The sequence below is a fragment of the Benincasa hispida genome, chromosome 4, assembly GCF_027475165.1.
Source record: "Benincasa hispida cultivar pf3 chromosome 4, pf3_genome.v1.1, whole genome shotgun sequence".
Taxonomy (NCBI): domain Eukaryota; kingdom Viridiplantae; phylum Streptophyta; class Magnoliopsida; order Cucurbitales; family Cucurbitaceae; genus Benincasa; species Benincasa hispida.
The window spans coordinates 22565595-22586948 of NC_143481.1; the positions used below are offsets into that span (position 1 = coordinate 22565595).

General features: G+C 32.9%; 1 protein-coding gene and 1 long non-coding RNA gene across 3 annotated transcripts; both read right to left on the minus strand.

The window, feature by feature from the left end:
* Nucleotides 1-14442: 14442 nt before the first annotated feature.
* Nucleotides 14443-15814, minus strand: LOC150036577 (uncharacterized). Its single transcript, XR_016529212.1, has 2 exons — nucleotides 15312-15814; nucleotides 14443-15204 (listed from the first exon to the last, which is right to left on the minus strand). It is a non-coding gene; the product is annotated as an uncharacterized LOC150036577 (long non-coding RNA).
* A 224-nt stretch (nucleotides 15815-16038) lies between these two features.
* Nucleotides 16039-20884, minus strand: LOC120075358 (auxin-responsive protein IAA8-like). Of its 2 annotated transcripts, XM_090312968.1 has the most exons (8): nucleotides 20432-20551; nucleotides 19552-19781; nucleotides 19002-19451; nucleotides 18717-18901; nucleotides 18406-18632; nucleotides 18125-18266; nucleotides 17009-17070; nucleotides 16039-16520 (listed from the first exon to the last, which is right to left on the minus strand). In XM_090312968.1, exons 3-8 carry the CDS (start codon nucleotides 19413-19415, stop codon nucleotides 16483-16485), a joined length of 1068 nt encoding a protein of 355 aa, XP_090169094.1. In that variant the 5' UTR covers nucleotides 19416-19451; nucleotides 19552-19781; nucleotides 20432-20551; the 3' UTR covers nucleotides 16039-16482. The 2 variants fall into 2 exon arrangements, with proteins under 2 accessions (XP_090169094.1, XP_038884596.1); XM_039028668.2 differs by lacking the exons at nucleotides 19552-19781; nucleotides 20432-20551 and adding an exon at nucleotides 20554-20884.
* Between the last annotated feature and the right edge of the window lie 470 nt (nucleotides 20885-21354).

Consider the following 21354-nt stretch of genomic DNA (forward strand, 5'->3'; position numbering starts at 1 on the left):
ACTTGAGGCAAGCCAGTGTCACACAAGCGTTGCTACGCTACCCCGCAACACTAGAGACCCAGAGCATGTGGAAACAAAGCAGGGTCGCAACATTGCCTGCAGTGCTCCGATTGGCTAAAGTGCGCTACTTTTAATTCAATGTCAGTGTTGCAACGCTGTGACTGCAATCTATAAAAGCAGCGTTGCACCGTCAGTACAAGGGGAGGCGATTTTAGGGATAGGAGAAAGGTTGTTCTCTCAAGTACCGAATCCAGGTCTTGAATAAGGGGCCCCACCCTCTCATTGGGCTGAAAGAATTTGGTTTGGTGATTGGATCACAAACTAGTTGTTCATTAGAGGATCAGTAGGGACTTAAGAAACAAGACGTAATCTTGGGAGTAAAACAGATATTTGACCAAGTCGTTATTAAGAGCAACCTGTGAAGGGTCAACTTGCTGATTATGGTTAAATCATGTGGACATATTATATTTACAGTGAGAAGAGTGCAACTATGGGCTTTAGTGGAATGACCCATTAGTTAACGAATGGAGATTAATTTGATCTAATGAGTTTAGCCAATTAATCTCGGATCGTTGGAGCCCATGATTTGTAGATCTGCGAGGTCCCCCTACTAGCTCGTAACAGACTAGCTCTAGAATAGCGTGATAAGTTAATTTGAAACGTTCAAATTAAAATTAAGAGAATTAGTAATTATATGAGATATAATTATGTTTAATTTTAGAATTAAATGGAATAGGAGAATTTATATATTTAAATATGATTTAAATATATAAAGATGGATATGTGTTAAAATTAATTTAATATTTGATATTAAATTAATTAATTTTTCATTTTTAAAATCAAAATAGATTTATTAAATCAAAATTTGATTTTTAGATAAAATTGAAAAAGAAAACAAAAACACATTTAAATGGAAAAATGGATTTTTCCATTATCCATCACTTAACTAGCTCACTTATGAAGCAACCATTTGGCCTTGTCTTCTCCAAGCATGAGCTGCAACTCATGCAGCTCTTCTCTTTGCATGTTGATCTGCAATATAATGAAGAGATTGGAGTGAAAATCGAGCATGCAATCAAAAGGTTTTTGAGAGAAAAACTGGTTTGAAGAAAGGTTCTTCAACCTTGTTGCAGCAGTGAGCTTTTCTCCTTCATCCCTTGATTCAAGTTTTTTTTTTAGTCCCACAACTCAATCTAAAGCACCAAGAGAATAGTGGGGAAGATCTTGTGGTGGTCTACAATAAGATATGGAGAATATTGTAGCTGGAAATGGAGCTTTGAAGAAGTTCTTCAAGAGATATGTCTTGAAACCCATTTTTTTCTGCAGAAGCATGCTTTACATTATACCAAAATTAGTGAATTTGAATGCTTAGATGATCCTTGTGCTTCCGTTGCAATTGATATAATTCTACACTTTTATTTTTTGTTCCTTTGTGTTTGGAAACTTCATGAATGGTCTATGTTTGTGTTGTAATCATGAGTGACTGATTTATGTTTCTAAGGTTTTGATCTAGTTTTATGAATTGCTCAAACTAAATCGAATTATTTCTTAGATTAAATTTCTGTATAATTATTTTAGCATGCTTGTTCTTAATGCTTGCGAACAATTGGCCAAAGTTTTAATGTTCTTTACTTAATGTCTTGCTCAAGAGATAGAGCGTTAGGTTAGATCTAGCTTGTTAATCTGTTAATCAAGTATGCATGAGAGTGATAAGAGATTAATAGAGATTGTTGATGGAGGAACTTTATTGTAACTAATCAAGTGATAAAAGAGATTCAGATCGATGGTTAGTTATTAAAAGGGTTAAGCTCGAGAAAGGATACCTGGACATAAGACTCCTAGGTCTATAATTGGCATGAAATCAATTTAAGGTCTAAATAATTAATTTGGTTTAATTCATTTAAAGAAATTATACCGTAGAACGTATCTTTGTCTAGTTTCACCCCAGTATTATCTTTTATTTTCTTTCTAGGAATTGATTAATCAGTTTCTCATCACAGTCTGGTTCCCTAAATAAAATTAGAAGGATCTCTGAATAGCTAAAAGAGTCAAATCAATTTCCCAGAGGACGATACTCGTGTTGGGGTTAATGTCCTAAAGTTTCGTGTCCTGTAGTTTGTAAACAGTTTGTATGAATGCTTGTGTTGTATAATATATGATATTTACTTCACATCTTGTTTTATGCTCAATTGCATATTTTATTTGCTTTATCACAAACCAATAAACACAAAATTCTTGGTTATCAGTAGTAACTTAAGCATGTATGCAGTGACATACAAGTGGATCAAGTCTTGAGTGATAACCAAAATGGTCTATAGTATATGGATATAGGAGGGAAATCTTATCCTGGTAACGCTACGGATGCGGCCCACTTTGTGGAATGGTCACAAGTGTTGTGACTTGTCACAGATGATCTGATCCTAATCATTCGTGTAGGAGACATGCGAGCAAGGGCATGCTATACAAAGAGTTTGTATAAGACCTGACTACGAAGTGTTAGCGTCTCGTCATATAACACCGTTCATGACAGAGACTTCACTTCACTAAGATGACCATTGGTAACATGACCTAGATCCTGAATGAGTTGGGAACTCCTGCCTTTGAGAGCAGTCCTTTGATTTGTATGGATGTGAGTGGCCAGGTCGCCGATTCAAACCTACCATTTTGGGGATTCATTTGATTTGGAAGCTGGGAACTTAGCTACACAAGATGAAATTCACTCATTCCTCGAAGTAGGGGTAAGTAGATCGATAGCTCCCTTAAGGGTTGATTCCAGGGCTTGAACGATGTGAGGCCACACACCTTCTCTTGGCCCGAGAGGTGTTCACACATAGTTGGACTATGTTATATTGTTTATTAGAGGAATCAGTGGTACTTAAGGAGTAAGATGTAACTACAGGGGCAAAACGGTAAATTGGCTCAACTGTACTTATGAGCATATGTGAATAGAGACATCCACGGGGCGGGGCGGGGCAGGGCGGGGTCGAGGATGTCATTCCCCATCTTCATCTCCATTCTCCATTTCATTCCCCATCCTCGTGATATTCCCCACGGGGATCGAGGTGGGGATTCCCCGCGGGGAATTCGTGGGAATCGGGTTCCCTGCGGGGAATTTTTCCCCATACCTTTTTTTAAAAAAAAAAAAAAAGTCAATTAATTTAAATCATTAATGTGAGCAAATTTTAATTAAATAATTAACTTTATCACTAAATTGTTTATTATGGTTAGTTTTAGATGACAATTTGAATTTAAAGATAAATTACTCAAATTTTGGCCTAAAAAACCTAATTAATTTTTTAGTAGAAAGAAATAAATATAAATCAAATTATTTACATATTTAATCTAAATTTAAACATTCAATTTAAACATATTCATCATCTTTCCCAATAAATAATCAAATTTAAAATTTAAATGTAATATTTATATAATAATAATAATAAATAACATTAAATAACTATACTAAATAAATATGTAAAAGCTAATCGGGGAGGGAACGGGAAACGAGGTGGGGCCGAGGCCAGGGGCGGGGATGGGGAATGCATTCCCCGTCCTCGTCCCCGTTTAGGTCATGGAGAATTTTTTTTTCTCCACTCCCTCCCTCATTCCCCACCTAATCGGGAAATCCCCACCCCGTTTGGGGCGGGGCCCAATTGGACATCTCTATCTATGAAAGGTCATCGTACTCATGATTGGTTATATCCAATGGACACAGAAATATATTTGTAGTAAGAAGAGTTCAGGTGTTAGTCTTTAGTGGAATGCCTGACAATTAACGGATGGTGAATCTTATGGCTAAAGAATTTAGTTAGCTATTCACGAACTTCGAGCCACAAGTCCATTAGGTCCCCTGGGTAGCTTGGATAAAGTCGAGAATCAGTGTTTGGGTCAGTTTGAAATGTTCAAATTGACAAAAGGGAGTTCGATTATATATGATATGATTGGACTGGTTAATTATATATGATATAATTGACTAAATGTATGAGATACATTATTTTGGAGGAATTTAGATATAAATATGATTTATATCAAGTAGAGGAGAAATTAATATAGTAGATATGTGATATCAAACTATAAGGTAAGAATATAATATGATTATATTCATTAATTATTAAATTGGTTAATTGTATGATAATTGGCCTAAAAATTCTCTCGGACGTGTGTTAGTAGGAGCAGCCGAAGTCGATTATTATAGTTGAAGAATAAAATAAAATTTATTTCATTTTGCAAGAGTTCGGAAAAATTAGCATCGGTGTGAAAACGTAACGATTGCCTAGTTTGAAAGCTTATATGATAGTCGCTCATCGCCTAAACAATCGCATGTCAGCACCTAAACGATCGCACGTTAGTTCCTAAACAATCGCTTAGCTTTCCTAAATGATCGCATAGTGTGGCGTGTTTTCTAAACGATCATCTACCATTTACTAAACGATCGCTTAGTAAAACCTACACGATCGTGTAGCTTCTTCTAAACGATAATAAACGATACACGCTTAGCTATACAATAGCTCTTTTTCTCTCCCACTTTCTTATCGTCTACACGATTTGCTCTTTCTCCAACATCTACCAAATTCATCAAAGACCACTCTTTGGATTCTCACTCTGAGAGTACCAAGGGCTCCATTTTGGTGGTGTCGTCCCTGCTGCTGTTCACTTGTTTGTGGCTGTTCGTGTAGATGACCGTGTTGCTGCAGCCGACTTGTTTGTTGGGCAATAGAGTACGGGTGAGGTTCTTCCGCTGCGTAAGGGTTCCAAACTTGAAGAGGGTCTTCAACTGGTATGAGAACTCTTTCCCTATATTTTAGTGTTCAAAGCATGCCTTTAATTAGTGTGAATTTGCATAACTGTATGTTAGAATGTATATATTGTATTTCGGTCACGGTGAAATCGAAAAGATCTGAATGCATTCATGGATGCTCTTCGTTAAGAGTTCCCTCAACTCGGTCTCTTAGCTGTTTTACTATATTATAGTTTGACACGTGCGCTTGCACCCCATCAATTGGCAAGGGTAGTGTACATGAAGGAGTATATATTCTTACCAATGTTGTCTCCAATCATTCAACTTCCTTATGGCATTCCAGGCTTGGACATCTTTTCTTTTCTTGTCTTACTACTTTGAATGATGTTTTGAGAAACGTTTATCTTTTATTTCGAATAATAATTGTTCTACTAAAATGTTTGATCTTATTCATGCTGATTTGTGGGGTCCTTTTACTAATACTTCTCTTGTTGGATACCGTTTTTTTCTCGCTATTGTTGATGATCACAGTAGCTATACATGGGTCTTCATGTTAAGAAGAAAGTTGGATGTTCTTAACATTATTCCTAAACTTTTTAAGCTTGTAGAAACACAATATAATGTTGTGATTAAAACCTTTCGATCTGATAATGCCCCATAATTGCTATTTGATGAACTTTTCTATAGTAAAGGGGTTATACATCAATTTTCTTGTGTAGGTAGGCCTGGACAGAATTCAGTCATTGAACGAAAACATCAACATATCTTAAATGTGGCACGTGCTTTATTTTTTTAATCTCGAGTTCTGTTGAATCTTTGGTTTGAATGCATTTTGACTATTGTCCACTTGATTAATAGAACTCTTTCATCCATTTTGAAATGGAAAACTCCTTATGAATTGTTAAATGGAGTAGCTCCTGATTATTCTTTGCTACGGGTTTTTAGATGCTTATGTTATGCTTCAACTTTGACTATACAACAAACTCGTTCTCTTAAAGAGTTTTTCCAGCTGCTTTTGTTTGTTACCCTCTTGGTATGAAGGCTTTTAAGTTGTTTGATATAGAAAATCAAAATTGTTGTCTCTCGGGATGTTGTTTTCCATGAGAATATATTTTCATTTCTTTCACAAGCATCTACTACTGAGTAAATCGACCCGTTCCTTAATGTTGTCTTACCCAAACTATATGCCTTTAATATGCCATATCCCTTATCACCTAAAAATTTGTCACCTACAAATTCTCCAACAAAAAAATCTATATCAGAAAACCTTCTACCAAACAATTTTCCATCTACTTTACCTATTATTTTGCCTAATATTTCCACTCCAGAAAATACACCTGACAATTCTTTTTCCATTGGAACTCCTATCCATAGTTCAAAATTAAAAACTTCTTCCACTGCCACAACTTCATCATTGCCTGATTCTTTAAACTAAATATTTCTACGTTCTGTTTCCACATCTTTCTTTTCATCCTTCACCCCACCTCAAAATTCCTCTTCCTCGTCTCCTATCCCTCCTTCTGCTCTCATGTTAACACCATGTAAATCCTCTAGATCTATTAAAATATCATCATATCTTCAAGATTACCATTGCAATCTCCTTAGCCATTCATAACCATCCAATTTATCTACTTGTTACCCTTTACACAATTATGTTTCTTATCACCATTTATCCTCTTCCTTTAGAATCTTTTCCTTGCAGGTTTCTTCTCATTATGAACCACAATTTTATCACCAAGTCTTGCCTTATGCTCATTGGAAAGAAGTTATGAAATTAAAACTTAAAGCAATGCAAAACAACAATACTTGGACGATTATTCCTTTACTAAGTAATAAACATAGCATTGGTTGTAAATGGGTAGACAAAGTAAAACATCACACTGATGGGTCCATTGAGCGTTACAAGGCACGGTTAGTGGCAAAAGGATATACTCAACAGGAAGGGCTAGATTTTCTGGAAATTTTCTCGCCTGTGGCTAAACTTGTCATTGTTTGCGTTTTTCTTACAATCGCTATTTCCAAAAATTGGCATCTTGTTCAACAAGATGTTAACAATGCATTTCTCCATGGTGAATTATTTGAAGAAGTCTATATGGATTTGCCTCTTGGATATACACCACAGCGTGTTTCATTTAAAGGGGAGTGTTTGGTTTATCACTTGAACAAGTCTATCGATAGACTCAAGCAAGCCTCTTGTTAATGGTTTGCCAAATTTTCAGATACTTTGATTTCTGTTGGTTTTGAACAATCGAAAGTTGATTATTCACTTTTTGTGAGAGGACATGGAATGGATTTTGTAGCTCTTTTGGTGTATGTTGATGATATCATCATCATGGGCGCAAACATAGAGCTTATTAATCGTTTAAAACTCTTGTTAAATAATCGGTTTAAATTGAAAGATTTGGTGCACTCAAGTATTTTCTTGGGCTTGATTTAGCACGATCTACTAATGGCATCATTGTTTCTCAACATCATTATACTTTACAACTTTTGGAAGATGCAGGTTTGTTAGCAGCTAAAACTGAAAATACACCAATGGATCCATTTTTGAAATTACAATCTTCTAATGAAGATTTACTTGCAACTCTGCTGTTTATAGGCGATTGATTGGGCGATTGCTTTACTTAGCCATTTTGCGGCCAGATATAACATTTCCTGTTAATAAGCTTAGTCAGTTTGTTTCTAAGCCTTGTAAAACTCATTTAGTTGTTGCACATCATTTATTACGATATTTGAAGGTTGAACCAGGTCGAGGTATTTTGTTTAAACCCATAAAGAATTTTCAGTTGAAAGCATTTTCAAATTTTGATTGGGCCTCATGCTTAGATACGTGCCGTTCTACGACTAGTTATTGTGTATTCTTGGGTGATTCTTTAGTTTCTTGGAAGTCTAAGAAACAAAGTATAGTTTCAAGATCATCCGCTAAAGCAGAGCATTGACATTGACATCTTGTGAATTAGTATGGCTTTCCTCTCGACTCTCATATTTGAAAATTAAGGTTCAAACTCCAGCTTTATTGTTTTGTGACAATCAAAGAGCTACTCATATACCCACTAATCCTATTTTTCATGAACGGACTAAACACATAGAGTTGGACTGCCATTTCATTCGGGATCGAATAGCAGATGGCTTTCTCAAGCTATTGTTGGTTTGAAGTCAATTTCAATTAGTCAATATGTTTACGAAGCCACTAGGTGCTATTCATTTGTATTGATTGTTATCCAAGTTGGGAATTATAGATGTTTACAATCCAACTTGAGGGGAGTATTAGTTGGGTTTTTTTTTATTTGCTATTTATTTACAATTTATGTTTATTAAGTGATTAGTTTATTAGCCATTCTACACATGTAAATATATGTACAATTATTAATGAATTAGAAAATGAGAAGTATTATTTTATTCTTCCCAAATTACCATTATTACAGTTTTTACAAATCAGAGATGAAAATATATTTCTTATAATATACCGAGCAAATATGAAAATATATTTCTTAACAATTTTCCTTTAATTTAAATTTCAGAAGCTTCATTATTGACAATTTATAAATAAGTTGATTGGAAAAATTATTGGGTTCAATTGTGATCGAACTGATTCGTTGCAGGTTTTAAAACCATTAGTTTACAAGTCGTGATTATAATATATCTTGAAAATCTAATAATTCGATTTGATTTTCTTAATGAAAATATAATTTTCATTAGTCTGATAAGTATATTGTCCTTTATTCAATCAAATTATACTATTCATTTGATGGGATTGAAATTAATTTAATATCGATTTGTTTTTTCTTTTATATAGAATCTAAATTCAATTTGGATTTGATTCACATTTGATTTTTTTTTCAGTTGCCAAGTTTGGATACATTGTATTAAATTAAAATTTGTACAACTCAGATTTGTTGATGCTAACTTGTTAGTGATTCAGTACATAATGCTTTTTAAGAGTTGACTAATACCTGCTATTAACCTAATTGCTTGGTTGTAATCATGATCCACTTGCTATAAAGTAATGTTTTCTTAATAATAATAACAATAATACAGATAGTAACAATCACATTGTCGTAAAAAAAAAAAACATAATGATAAAAATAATAATAATACCAACCCAATAAGAGGCTGTTTGGGATGTAATGGAATGCGGATTTGTATGTGATGTAATCCAAAATCCATGTTTGAATTGAGCGTTTTGGATCTGATTTGTAATATCAAACTCATTTTGTTCTCACAATTTTCAACCCAACTCTTTTTTCCATCATTTTCACATTTCACAGTCTCATTTCTGTTCCGCCCTCGATTGCTCATGTATTCTAACACTTCTCTAATTCTCAATAATCGTAATTACATTTCAACCTCCTAAATAGTCCCTAAAAGTCATCATTAAATCAATTAAACATTAGATCGATTGAAACAGAGTTAAAGATCAAAAAATAGAACTATGGCAGATGTAGTTAAACTTCGTTATCTTGATTGTCATTTTTAATTTATGTTTAGTTCTTTTTATCTCATTCTTTTTCATTAACATTATTTTCATTTAACTTAAAATCGATGAGTTATCAAGAAAAGTAACAGTAAATGTAGGAGATTTACAAGTAACCTTCGTCTAAAAATTATAAATAGAACCTTATTAGCCTCAAAATCTTAATTTTACTTAAATTTTATGTCCACCCACACTTAATATAAGTTCTAGATCCGTCACACATAGTAAGTTAGCATTTTTACTTTTCCAACTTACAGTTTCTTTAATATTCTTCTTTTCTAAACATACATTATAAATCATAACTTGAGCTACAACAACTCATTGGTTGTGGATGATATCCTTAGGCTCTGTCTGATCCTGATGATTATTTTGTTTTTTATTTTTTGTTTCTGAAAATAATGCTTTTTTATAAATTTTTAGCCTTTCTTAAAATCACTTTGAATTTCAAATTAAATTTCAAAAACTAAATCAAATTTTTTAAAGACCTTTTTTTTCAAACTTTGGCATTGTTTTTTTAGAAGTTATTAAAAAAGTAGGTGATAAAACATGGAAACTATAAGCCAAAGCACTGATTATAAGGTTAATCTTAAAAAAAAAAAAAAAAAATTATCAATTGAAGGCTCTAACTTATCATTTGGTCGAGGAAAAAAAGGCACTATAAATATCACCTCAAGGAGTACTCTCAAAACCATTTGTTGCTATCATGGTTGTTAAATAATTTTAAGTAGTTTGCTAACGTATTTAACAAGTATTCTTAGAGGCTAAGTCTGTGGCCACTAAATCTTACACACTTTGTCCAAGATGAATTTGTGACAAAATTTTAGTCTAAAGATTTAAATGATGGCCAAGTTTATTCTGATTAAAAACTGATGGACACTCATTTTTAGGAAACCATCTCAAATAGTGTGGGATAAAATAGAGACTTCTCTCTTTGTTCTCATACTATACTATTGTAGAGTTTGTAGCTCCTATTTTCTATAGCGAAATTATTCTATCTTTCCATGAATTTACCTGATTTGTTTGACAATTTTTCACATAAAACCAGTGTGTGATATTATTCCCTTTCTTTTTTAGCATTATTGTTCTTCTCATTCTATTTGAGTTGCAATCTTACTCTATTTGATCTCAAATTCTCTAACTATGTGATATCATAGCCTAATTTTTTTGTGTGAATACTTGTTGTATACTATTGCTATGTGGTTGCCACTAAAAAGTGGAATCTTCACATCATAAAACAAGTTAGATATGTTACTTTTATTTAAAAGTACAAAAAATGTTTATAGTACATGACAAGGGTAATGATGGAAAAAATCGAGATTGAGAAGTTCAACAAGATAAATTTCTCATTCTAAAAGTTGAAGATGAATACTATCTTGACAAAAAATAATTATTGTACAATCATCAGTGAATGGCTAGCAAAAATCATAGATGACAATAAGTAAAACAAGATGGACGAAGATATTATTGCAGATCCATTGTCAATTCTAGAGGGGATGAAAAATGTAAATAGATTTGAGATTATTTCACAAAAGTGTATGAAACCCAAGTCATTTCACAACAAGTTTTTTCTTAAGAGACATTTTATACTTTCCAGATGTCAAACTCTACTTCAATAATAGAGCACATGAACATGTGGATACTCTATTTTCTCAACTCACATCATTGGGTTATAAAATAGAATCAAATAAATTTGTTGAACTTCTACTCATAATCGTAATTATTTGTATGATCAACTAGCCATCAACTTGACAAATAATGTTTTCACGGACTATCTAAACTTTGATGGTATTGAAGTTGTTATCGTTCAAAGGTTCACAACAAGCATAGGTTCTGGCAATGACAAGACACAAATCACCGGAGCTTGAAAGTTGAACTAACAAGAGCACATTCTTTTGACTAACTTAACTAAGCCACATTCCATTGATTTGCTTCTTATCATTGTCCGACCCTTTGCTTATTGTCGACTTTGTCAACTTACTTTTTTGTTATAATATTAATTTTCCTCTTCCAAAACCACAACTCCAATAACATGAAAGCTTAAATAGTACGTATAAACATTATTTGTCAAGTCGATCATAAGAATCCAAAAGACTTTGAAGTAAAATTTTAATACATCCATTTGACTCTATTTTATTACCATGATGTGAGAGTTAAGAAAATAGAGTAATTCAACGTATTCATGTATTTTCTCACTGAAGTAGACTCTTGACATCTAGAGAGTATAAAATTTCTTCTCAAGAAAAATCTTGTCTTGAAGTAACTTAGTTTCATACAATTTTGTGAGTTGATATCAAATCTCTTTTATAGTTTCTTCTCCTCTATGCTTGACAATACTTATTTGCTAGTGCTAGATGAAGATTTGCAAATAGCATTCACATTTATCTAGTTCCATTTGTTGTTATATGTGATTTCATTCCACAAGCTTTTCATTAATGGGTACAATGCAATTATCTTTTTTCTAAAGACAACCTTCATTTTCAACTTCCACAACCAGAAATTAGTATCCTTCAACTTCTCAATCTCAAATTTTGGCATTATTACTTCTATCACGAATAGTAAACAATTTTTGTGCCTTTCAATAAAGGTGAAAAATATCCTACTTATTTTATAATGTGAGGGATCCATTTTTTATTGACAACTATAAAACATACTATAAGTATTCACACCTAAGACCAGGGTTTTATACCACATGCTCAAATGATTGAGACCAGATACAAAATTGAATCTACAAAAGAATAATAATAAATAATGAAAAAATAACACAATAAAAACCCCTTAACAAATTAGAGTGAAAACCATAAACAATGGTAGAAGAATGCTACCAAAAAGAAAAAAAGTTTCTCTCTTTAATTTGGATGGTTTGCCAACAATGGATACCTACCTATTCATTGTCCAAATAGACTTGGCATCAAGTAAATCCTTATGACCACAATTTTAATTCTAATGGCCACAAATTTTCTTTAGCCTCTCAGAATACTTATGGAAAATGTTAGCAAATTATTTAATATTGTTCTTAGTTTTGTTTCATATGTGCTTTATGATAAAATAATTGTAGAGAATATGTTGTTTGAGAGTGGTTAAAAAGTGTTGCAACTTCCCACATGGGCTTTAAGTAAAAGAGATTCTATCGATTCGGTCTTTCAAGGCTAAAACAAATCCATGCAAGAGGGCTCTTTACATTTTTCTCTCACTGTATAGGATGTGTGCCTGTGCTATTTCGGATTCATATTTCTTCAAAGTAAAAAAGATGGATATCGATGGTAGTGAAATACACATTCATAGAAATGCCTAGGTTACTCAAAAAATGCTATGGGGTTGATTAATCCTACCTTGGCTATTCAAATCTAGGTTTGATGACTCAAAAAACTCGATCCATCTTTATTTAGATTGAATTTTATTTGAATAAATAAATACTTTATTACTTGAGTTGATTTGATTAGATTCCAACAAATAACAATTTTATTACTAAGGTTAACTAAAATTAGTTCGAGTAACACCAACTTGAACTTATTATTTATATTTTTCCTTAAAAAAAATAGTTATTGCTACCAATATAATCGAATCCATAATTTTAACACAATTATATACGAGGTTAAAATTTTAGCCTAACTTTTAAAATCGTGTCCATATATAATTCTTGAACTTTTAAAAAATAAATAATAGGCCTAAATTCTTGATTTTGTGTCTAATATGTATTGACTTTTTAAAAAATAATATAGCTATTAGAGGTATTCAAAAAATCCGATGACCCGAAAAAACCGATCAACCCAACCCAACCCAACCTATGCGATTTGGATTGGGTTATCAACTCATTTGAGTTGAGTTGGATTCAAATAAATAAAATTTTTGTGAGTTGGATTGGTTCATGAGTTCACCTAAAATGACCCAAACCAACCCGAACTTATTATTAACTTTACAATGTATATTTTTTTACTTATGATACAATCATATATACATATATTTATTTAAGTTTTATCTTTCTTTTTTTAATAATTTATTCACCAACAACTCCTAAAAACATTTTTTTAGCACATTAGAAATAAAATATTCATTATATAAATTGAAATTGAATTGTTAATCTTAATTCAATATATGAAAATAATTAAATCAAATTTTTACATATTAACAACTTACTTTCTTTTAGAACAAAAATAATTCAATCAACCCGAACCAACCCAAGTATTTCATGGTTAGATTGGGTTGGGTTCATCTTTTAAGAAGGATTATTTGAGTTGAAGAAATTAACAACCCGAACAATTGGATTTGGTCCAAAAAGTCTTTCAACCCAATCCATCTCAACCCACGAACACCCCTAGTAGCTATTGATTACAAAATTAAAAACTAAAGGTTTAATTAGAAACAAAAATAAATTTTTTATCTAATAAAACAATTGGTTTTTAAACCTTTTTAATGTTTATAAGATTTAATAAATACAACATTGAAAGTTTATATACTTATTAGACATTTTTAAAGAACTGATTAGAGTTTAATTTGAAAGTTTAGAGATTTAGTAGTCATAGTTTTCAAAACAAAGGACTATACTTGTAATTTTACTTGAATGTAATTTTAAATATATTGATATATGATATCTAGAATAAATAATACTAATTAAAAATTTATTGTAAACTTTTATAGAATTATTCTCCTAAATATTTAAGCACAAAATGAAACTTGCATATTTATCAATAAATCTAAAAATAAAATAAAGTTTTTCCTATAATCAATTCGTAAAATAATTTACTAAATTTAAAACTGAAATAACGTTTTAACCTGTTAAAAGTGTACTTGAAAAATTAGATAGCAAATATGTCATAAAGTTGAAAATTGAAATAATGTATATATTTTGAAAATTTTAAACAATAAAAACTAACTTTAAAAAAAGACAAATCAACCATGCTTCTGAGTTTCAAAAACCCTAAATCTTTACTCAAATTTCAAAAACAAAAACTACCATTTAAAAACCTTTTTTTTAATTTTCAAAACTTGACTTCATTTTTTAAAATATTGGTAGAAATTAAAGTAGATAAAAAGAAAAAAAAATAATAGAAGTATGAGAGGTTATATGCTTAATTTTCAAAAATTGAACCAAAAATAAAATCACTTAAACAGGATCTAAATAAATGAGTTGCATTGTTTTGGGATGAGAAAATCCTTAATTAATTAATTAATTAATTACCTATTTTAAAAAAAATCATTAATTAATTATTCTCAACCCACAGAAGTTATACTCGAATTTTCAAAACTCGTTTTTTTTTTTTATAGATCAATAATTATTCTCAACCTCAACTAAATACATTCTCAAATACATAGAATTTAGCTACAACTGCTAAAAATTGTAAATGGTTTGAACTTGGGTAAGCTGAAAAGACACCTACAACTTAGGCGATGACAATATTTCAAGAACTATATGATCCATACTTCTTCAGGTTCTATAAATTCACTACCAAAATTAATAGTCAAATTTATCTCTCCTAGATATGGGTTTAGTTACCTCTCATTTGTTCTAAAAGATTCTTCCTATCCATGGGTTGGTTATGTATGGCAGGTAGGAAGAGCACCACCAATTTGTATCAGTATTACTATTTTCACTAAAAAAATTCAAATAGCCAGAAGGGCCATGTGACAACCACCAGTACAAGACTCCTATGTCCAGGTTGGAAGAGGACAAAACCAACCAGTTGGGGGATGGTTAATCAATCACCCAACAAACCTGCTAATTTGTAAGAGTCTGAAGATACCATCCACATGATTTAACCCATTGTCTTATTCTTTTTACTCCCAAGGGGGAAGGGGATCTGAATTCAATTGAGCAGTTCTATGCAAATAAATGTTAAGATACTACTGGCCTGTGCCTTAATACCTCTCAAAAATAAATGAGCAATTCAATGGCAGACAAAAATATACTGTTTTCCTTACCTTACATCTTTAGAGCAGGGCAATGAATGCATTACGAGTCTCATCATTGCTCCAAAAGAATCAACAGAGTACCCTCTCACTGATTCAACAAGATAAAATAGAGAGAGTCAGTGGGTAGACACAATCAGAAAGTTCCATTACCATTCATTGCACTGCATTCAATAATTTTCTTCAACACCCACTTACACTGTATGCCATAAAAAGGTATTCATTAGATAACGTAGTTCATATTGTCTTAAGACTGTCCATTCCAATAATTACAAGTTTATTAGACTTAATAAAAGAAACTGGTTGACCCATAAAAATCCTGAGATTCAACTGATGATGCATGTATCTTATCGTATGTGTACATCAAGAAGTTATTATCGTATTAAGCTAAAACCTCTATGTCGGTACGACCAAGAGATTCCAAGTTCTTGCCAATGGGGCAGCTCTTGAGAGCATATGCATGTATGCAACTAGGGGCAGCACCCTTCAAGGGAAATATAATTCTTATTTTGAGAATCAATAATGCAGACAGTTATATCAAGAAGTCACATGTATACTCTAAGAACTACCAGACAACCATATCCAAATAACTGACAAGACTGGCATTACCTAAATTATTACTTTATCAATCAGTCATCAACTGGTAGGCTTGGCATTTTCTTCATAATTCAAGTACATATGGAAAGCAAATTACAACAAACTTTGTCTTACCTCACGAGGTTTTGGCGTAATTTCAAACTACTTTTGCAACCTAACGGAATTTTCCTCTTTCTGATATGTATCCATAACTTGATCTGGAAGCAGTCATTTCGTGTCTTTGGCTGAAAAAAAATGTTATAGACAATGAAAGCAAACGCTACCAATGGCTAGTGATTAAAACAGAGTATACGGTAAAACTTAACAGAGTATATGGTAAAACTTGAACTTAAGAGAACAATCAGGTGGAAGTAGGATTTGAAGGAGTCAAAGTCAAATAGACAGAATGTTTACAATATTACAGAGCATTCAAAACAACACAGTTTGACAACCAATAACTTTACAAACTTTCAGGAGTCCTGCAAATAGGGGACAGGAACTTGTCCACAAATCTGCAGACTTTCTCAATAATTCTTAAATAGTTCAATTCACAAACTAGACAACTGCTTAGACACCATCAAAGTAACATAAACATAATAAAGAAAAGAAGAAAGAAGAAAGAAGAAAGAAACAGAAGGTAACAAAGGGAAATGCACACAACAACCTATCCCATCCAACACTCCATCATTCCTCGAACCACCTTCCAGAGCCACGTATGAGGTAATTATGGTTTAGATCAATCTTGTTCCAACATTTGGATGGATAGCATCAACCGTGGCATTGCGCTTATTAGCTAGTTCCTGTTACGGCACTTCTCCACCGCCCTAGGAGCTGTAAAATTAAAATGAACCAATGAGAACAGTTCGAAATTCTTTGTTGCCATGCAAATATAAAATAGTCAAAATGAACCATTTTTGTTTTTAAAGTTCAAAATCAGGACAATGATTGCTTAAAGTCTCATGAACCAACCATTTCACTACACATGATATCATCGGCCTAAAGTGATTTCATATGCAGCACCGATAAGGGAAGTGCGGACTCAATGCACTTTGTCCTATTAATGAGAGTGATGAAAAATAGAATGTAACAAGTAATAATCGACCAATCAATATAAGATCATAAAATCCTGAACATTTAATCTCCATTAGCCGTCACATAAGTTTCTTGCCTTATAGAATTATGCTAAAGAGCCATACGTCATTTGCATGCATACAGTTTCATATTTTAATCCTATTATGCTGATGGAGGCGCATGCCATATACAAATGCTGCAGCACCTAATGTATTCAAGAATTCTTAACATATGCATCAAATACTCACCCAGTCCAATTGCATCCGAGCTCTTCATAATCCTCAGCCTCTTACAAGAGTCGATGAACATCCTGGATAAGTGAATTCAGAATTAGAAATCGGATGTTTTCTGTAATTTATCTTAATTATATTATTATTATTATTGAACACAATATCTTTCTTTTATTCTAAGTAACAGATAATTTAATGAAACTTCATCAATCGACAATAGAAAATATTTTGGCATTTGGCTAAATATCTTCACGTGGTGGCGAACTTACATAGCTATTACTGGAAATATGGAAATGGTAAATGCTCGATTAATAGAGATAAAATGTTCACAAAAACCGTCTCAGCTTAAAAGAACCCTTGAGAGGGAACTGTTGGTTGTCTTAATTACAGTCATAGGTTTACATAGAACAAACAATGTGTTAGGAAGACTTTACAGCATTTGATGGCTTTGATCAAGCTTGAGTCAAATAAAAGAGAAATGGAAATGGAAATGGCTGTCTCAATAAAGGACATTAACTCCAAATGCTTCTGTCACTATCATCCATTACATCCATAAACGTCCATCCATGACTGTCTAAACAATTTTACCAGAATACTTGAGTTGTCATCATTATTATCATTATTATATTTTTCCTTTCTCTTTCTTTGGGTAAGAACCTGAGTTTTTATTAAGAATAACCAAAGAATGTACAAGGTCATAAAAAAATTAAAATATATATATATATATATATATATATATTTATTTAAAAAAGAAGTCCACAGAGAAATCCCAACACTCGAGAAGGAATCCAATCTAAAAGAACTAAACCAAGCTTTTTATCAAAAGAGGGAGAAAAAAAAGGAATTTAACTAATATGATAATTAAAAGTCTGATGGACAAACACCTATAAGGAAGCATTGAACCAAACAACCTCCCCAAACCTCCTCCCAAGATCTCTCCTCCAGAAATCCTACTATTTCTCTCCTGCCAATGACCTACCCCACAAAACAGTACAAAATTATAATTATATGAGTCGAGAGAGATTTCATCAGTATTTCACATGCAATATTGGACCTAAACTAATATGAGATGTGGTTACCCATAAGATAGAGTGATAGAATTAGAAACCAACTGATTAAAATGGTATAACTTACTCCCAGGGGACATCACCAACAAGCATCCAATCACCATCCTTATCTTCGTATGTTAGAACATATTCTGAGCCATGAAGAAGATCTTTCAGCTTGCTCTCACTCATTTTCTCCATGCCCAGAGCTCCATGAGCTCCATATTGACCTGCTCAATACTGAAACAACAGTAACTAGATCCACGCAAACTAGACAGGTAATTTCTAAGTATCAGTTTTAAAATTAACAACATTATTTTCATCATGGGAGAGATTTTTCAATCGAATAGAAACTTTCAAATAGCTCACCTATCGTAAAACAGCTGAACATCTTCTCAAGGGCAGAAGACAGCTCCTGATATGCAGAGTAGTTCCTCAGATCGACCTTCCTAAGATAAGGAGCACCATCCATGCTGACTTTGATAAAGAATGCCCCAGGCATTGCCTTTCCATCAACTTCATCATTGTTCTTTGAAGTTGTAGCCAATGTGTTCTTCCTGAAAGATCTTATGGGCGGCCAACCCACAACCTGTGCCCTGCAAGTTCAGCAGATAAGCTACCATCTCTCTGAGTTGAGGGAAAACTTGTTGGCAACCTCCCACCCCCTTTCTATAACTTACTTGGAAACAGGTGCGCTGGTGTTGTTATTTGCAGTCTCATTATGAGATGGCCTAGTTTCACTATTTTCCTGAGGCCTCTCTTGTACAGCCTTTGGTGTGGTTGGTTCTTTCACTTTCCCCATTTGACTTCCAAGGTTCTCTAGCAAAGAACCAGCTTTCAAACCTATGTTAGCGTGATATTTTTCCTGCATCAGATTTAAATCATTCTAGAGTTAAGACTGAGACCAGACATTACTACTCCTGCAAGTCTTTCAAACAGAAACAGGAAAAACAGCAGGATTTCACCTCTGAGAATTCGTTCATAGCATCAGAAAACCCCCTCTTGTTGCCTGAGACAACAGTCTTATGTGGGGAAGAGTAGTGACCATCACTTGATGGGTGCAAAGGAAATAGTGGTTTTTCATCAAGTTGAGAAGAGCTACGCAAGCTGATATCTGGGTCTCTCTCGGGGGATTCAGATCCAGGGAGACCTAGTCTCAATTCTGTAGCCTTAAGATTCAGCGAGGGTTTGTTCCCATCAGACTTTGTGGCAGTCATACAGCTGTCCTCCGAAGAGGAATCAGATAATCCCATGTAATTACGCTCTTCAAATCCCAAATTGTTTGGGCTGACACTCTCCATTGAGTTTGAGGAAGCCAACAGAGTGACATTGCTGCGACTTTCCTCCACCTCCCCAACATCAAGTAGTGGTGGAGACATCAAAATTACAGAAAGAAGAAAGCCCGGATTTTATACCTGCATAAAACAGAGAACACTATGAATCTCCTGATTTCAACTAGAGAGCCAGACTGCATAGATTCTTCTGTTCTTTCTACTATGTTATTCATCCAGCTACCTAGACTATAAGACACGGTGCCCAATTTCAAAGTACTTTCTTCTATCCTTCCAATAAGCTGGCTTCCAGAAGGAAAAACGATGAAAGAGGTAGGGGAGAAAATTGTCATTATGATTGGAAACTTTCATCTTCATTAACCCAAAGATACTTCTCTAAAATATGGCGCGAATTTCAGAGACGAACAGAAACATTTCCAAAAGAACAGGCCAGAAAGCACTGCGCTCAGTACACTGAAACATATCGGAATTTCACATATAACAACAACCTAAATGATTAGCATAACTGTTAAGAAATGAGGAGCCGCTGCAAACAGTCACATAGAAAAGAAAACAGAAAACAGAAAAAGAACAATCTCGTAGCTTTTGCCCCCGAAATCAGGACGTTTAAGAGGCAGAAAAAACAAAGTATTTAAGCCAAAATAAATAAATCTGCGAACAGAAGGTCAAAAATGAACCATGTGTGCAGTCGCTGGTATTAATGCATTAAATTTACAGGTATAACTGAAACCGAAATCAATCCAGAGATCAAAAAGAAAAAAGAAAATTCGCTTCATCAAAAAAGGAAAGAGCGGAATTCATAACTCTTTGACTGTTCAGCACGTTGAAAAAAACAAAAAGACATGTTGCAGATCTTAAATTCTAAAATTCTTTCAGATAAGCGGTAAGTAAAAGGAAAAAAAACGTAGGAAGAAGAAGATTCAGTCTACATATTAGTCACAACAACGCAAAACTATATATAAGTTCATAAACAAAGAACCTCGAGCTTTCACCAAATTTCTCAACGCGGAAATTAGGAGATTCATTCATAAACTCTGTAAGCTCAAGGAAGACGGAAATAGGGAAGAAAAGAAGAACAGTAACATAGAAGCAAGGAAACTAACATTACGACAACAAAGAAATGAAGAATGAAGATGAAATTGGCTAAGAAAACACGAGAATAGCAGAATCAAGCAGAGAAATCGAGGAAGAAACAGAAAGAAAGCGGAAAATTAAAGGTTTATACCTGAAGAAATCTGGAGATCAGTGGGTTAAAGAGAAGAAGTAGTAGAGATTGAAGTCTTTGATTCTGGGCAGTAGCAAGAGAGAAACTGAAGGGTAGAGAGAGAGAGAGAACTAAGGACCCTCCATTTGGCACAAAGTAACAAAAGCCTTTTGGTGTCTGATGTGAAACTCAATGCATTAAAAACCACTTTTAAGAACACACACACACAAAAAGATAAAATGCAAATTATAAATTACAAAACCCTCTCTATAAAATCATTCTCGTTTTTCTATTTCTATTTTTTCTTTTCTTTCTTTTAATTCTATTTTCAGTCTCCACTTTTTTAAATTGTGTGTTTAATCCATGATTTTCAAAATGTAATAACTTTATCTTTGATTTTTTTTAAGTGAGTTTTTTCTAAATGAAATTTGTAGGCATTGCTTCCACATTTAAAATTCTTTATTTGTTATCTATTTTTTAATTAATGATTTAAAAAATCAAACCAAATTTTGAAAATTAAAAAAATAACTCTTTACCCCAAACATTTCCTAAGTTTTTTCTTCTAAGAATAGGTTTAGAAGTAAGCTAAAGTAGATTTTGATTATTTTGAAATAAAAGATAATTTAAAAACAATTATTACTTCTATCTAAAATTGTTTTCTAAACTTATTTTTCTAATGACCTTTTAAGCCTGATAATTAAAAAAATAAGACTAAAAACTTACCTTTGAAAATTCAAAAATTATGTGCATATATTCTTAAAAATTTCAAGACTCAAAATATATATTTTAAAATTTTTAAATATACCTATTTTTAAAATTCAT

What these genes read in the sequence shown, in the direction of transcription:
- LOC120075358 (XM_039028668.2), bottom strand. Translation starts at nt 19,415, where the DNA reads ATGTCTCCACCACTACTTGATGTTGGGGAGGTGGAGGAAAGTCGCAGC. An exon ending in GTTCAGCTGTTTTACGATAG is followed by an intron (nt 18,267 to 18,405) that starts GTGAGCTATTTG and finishes AGTATTGAGCAG; the next exon opens with GTCAATATGGAGCTCATGGA. An exon ending in CTCGGATGCAATTGGACTGG is followed by an intron (nt 16,521 to 17,008) that starts GTGAGTATTTGA and finishes TTAATTTTACAG; the next exon opens with CTCCTAGGGCGGTGGAGAAG.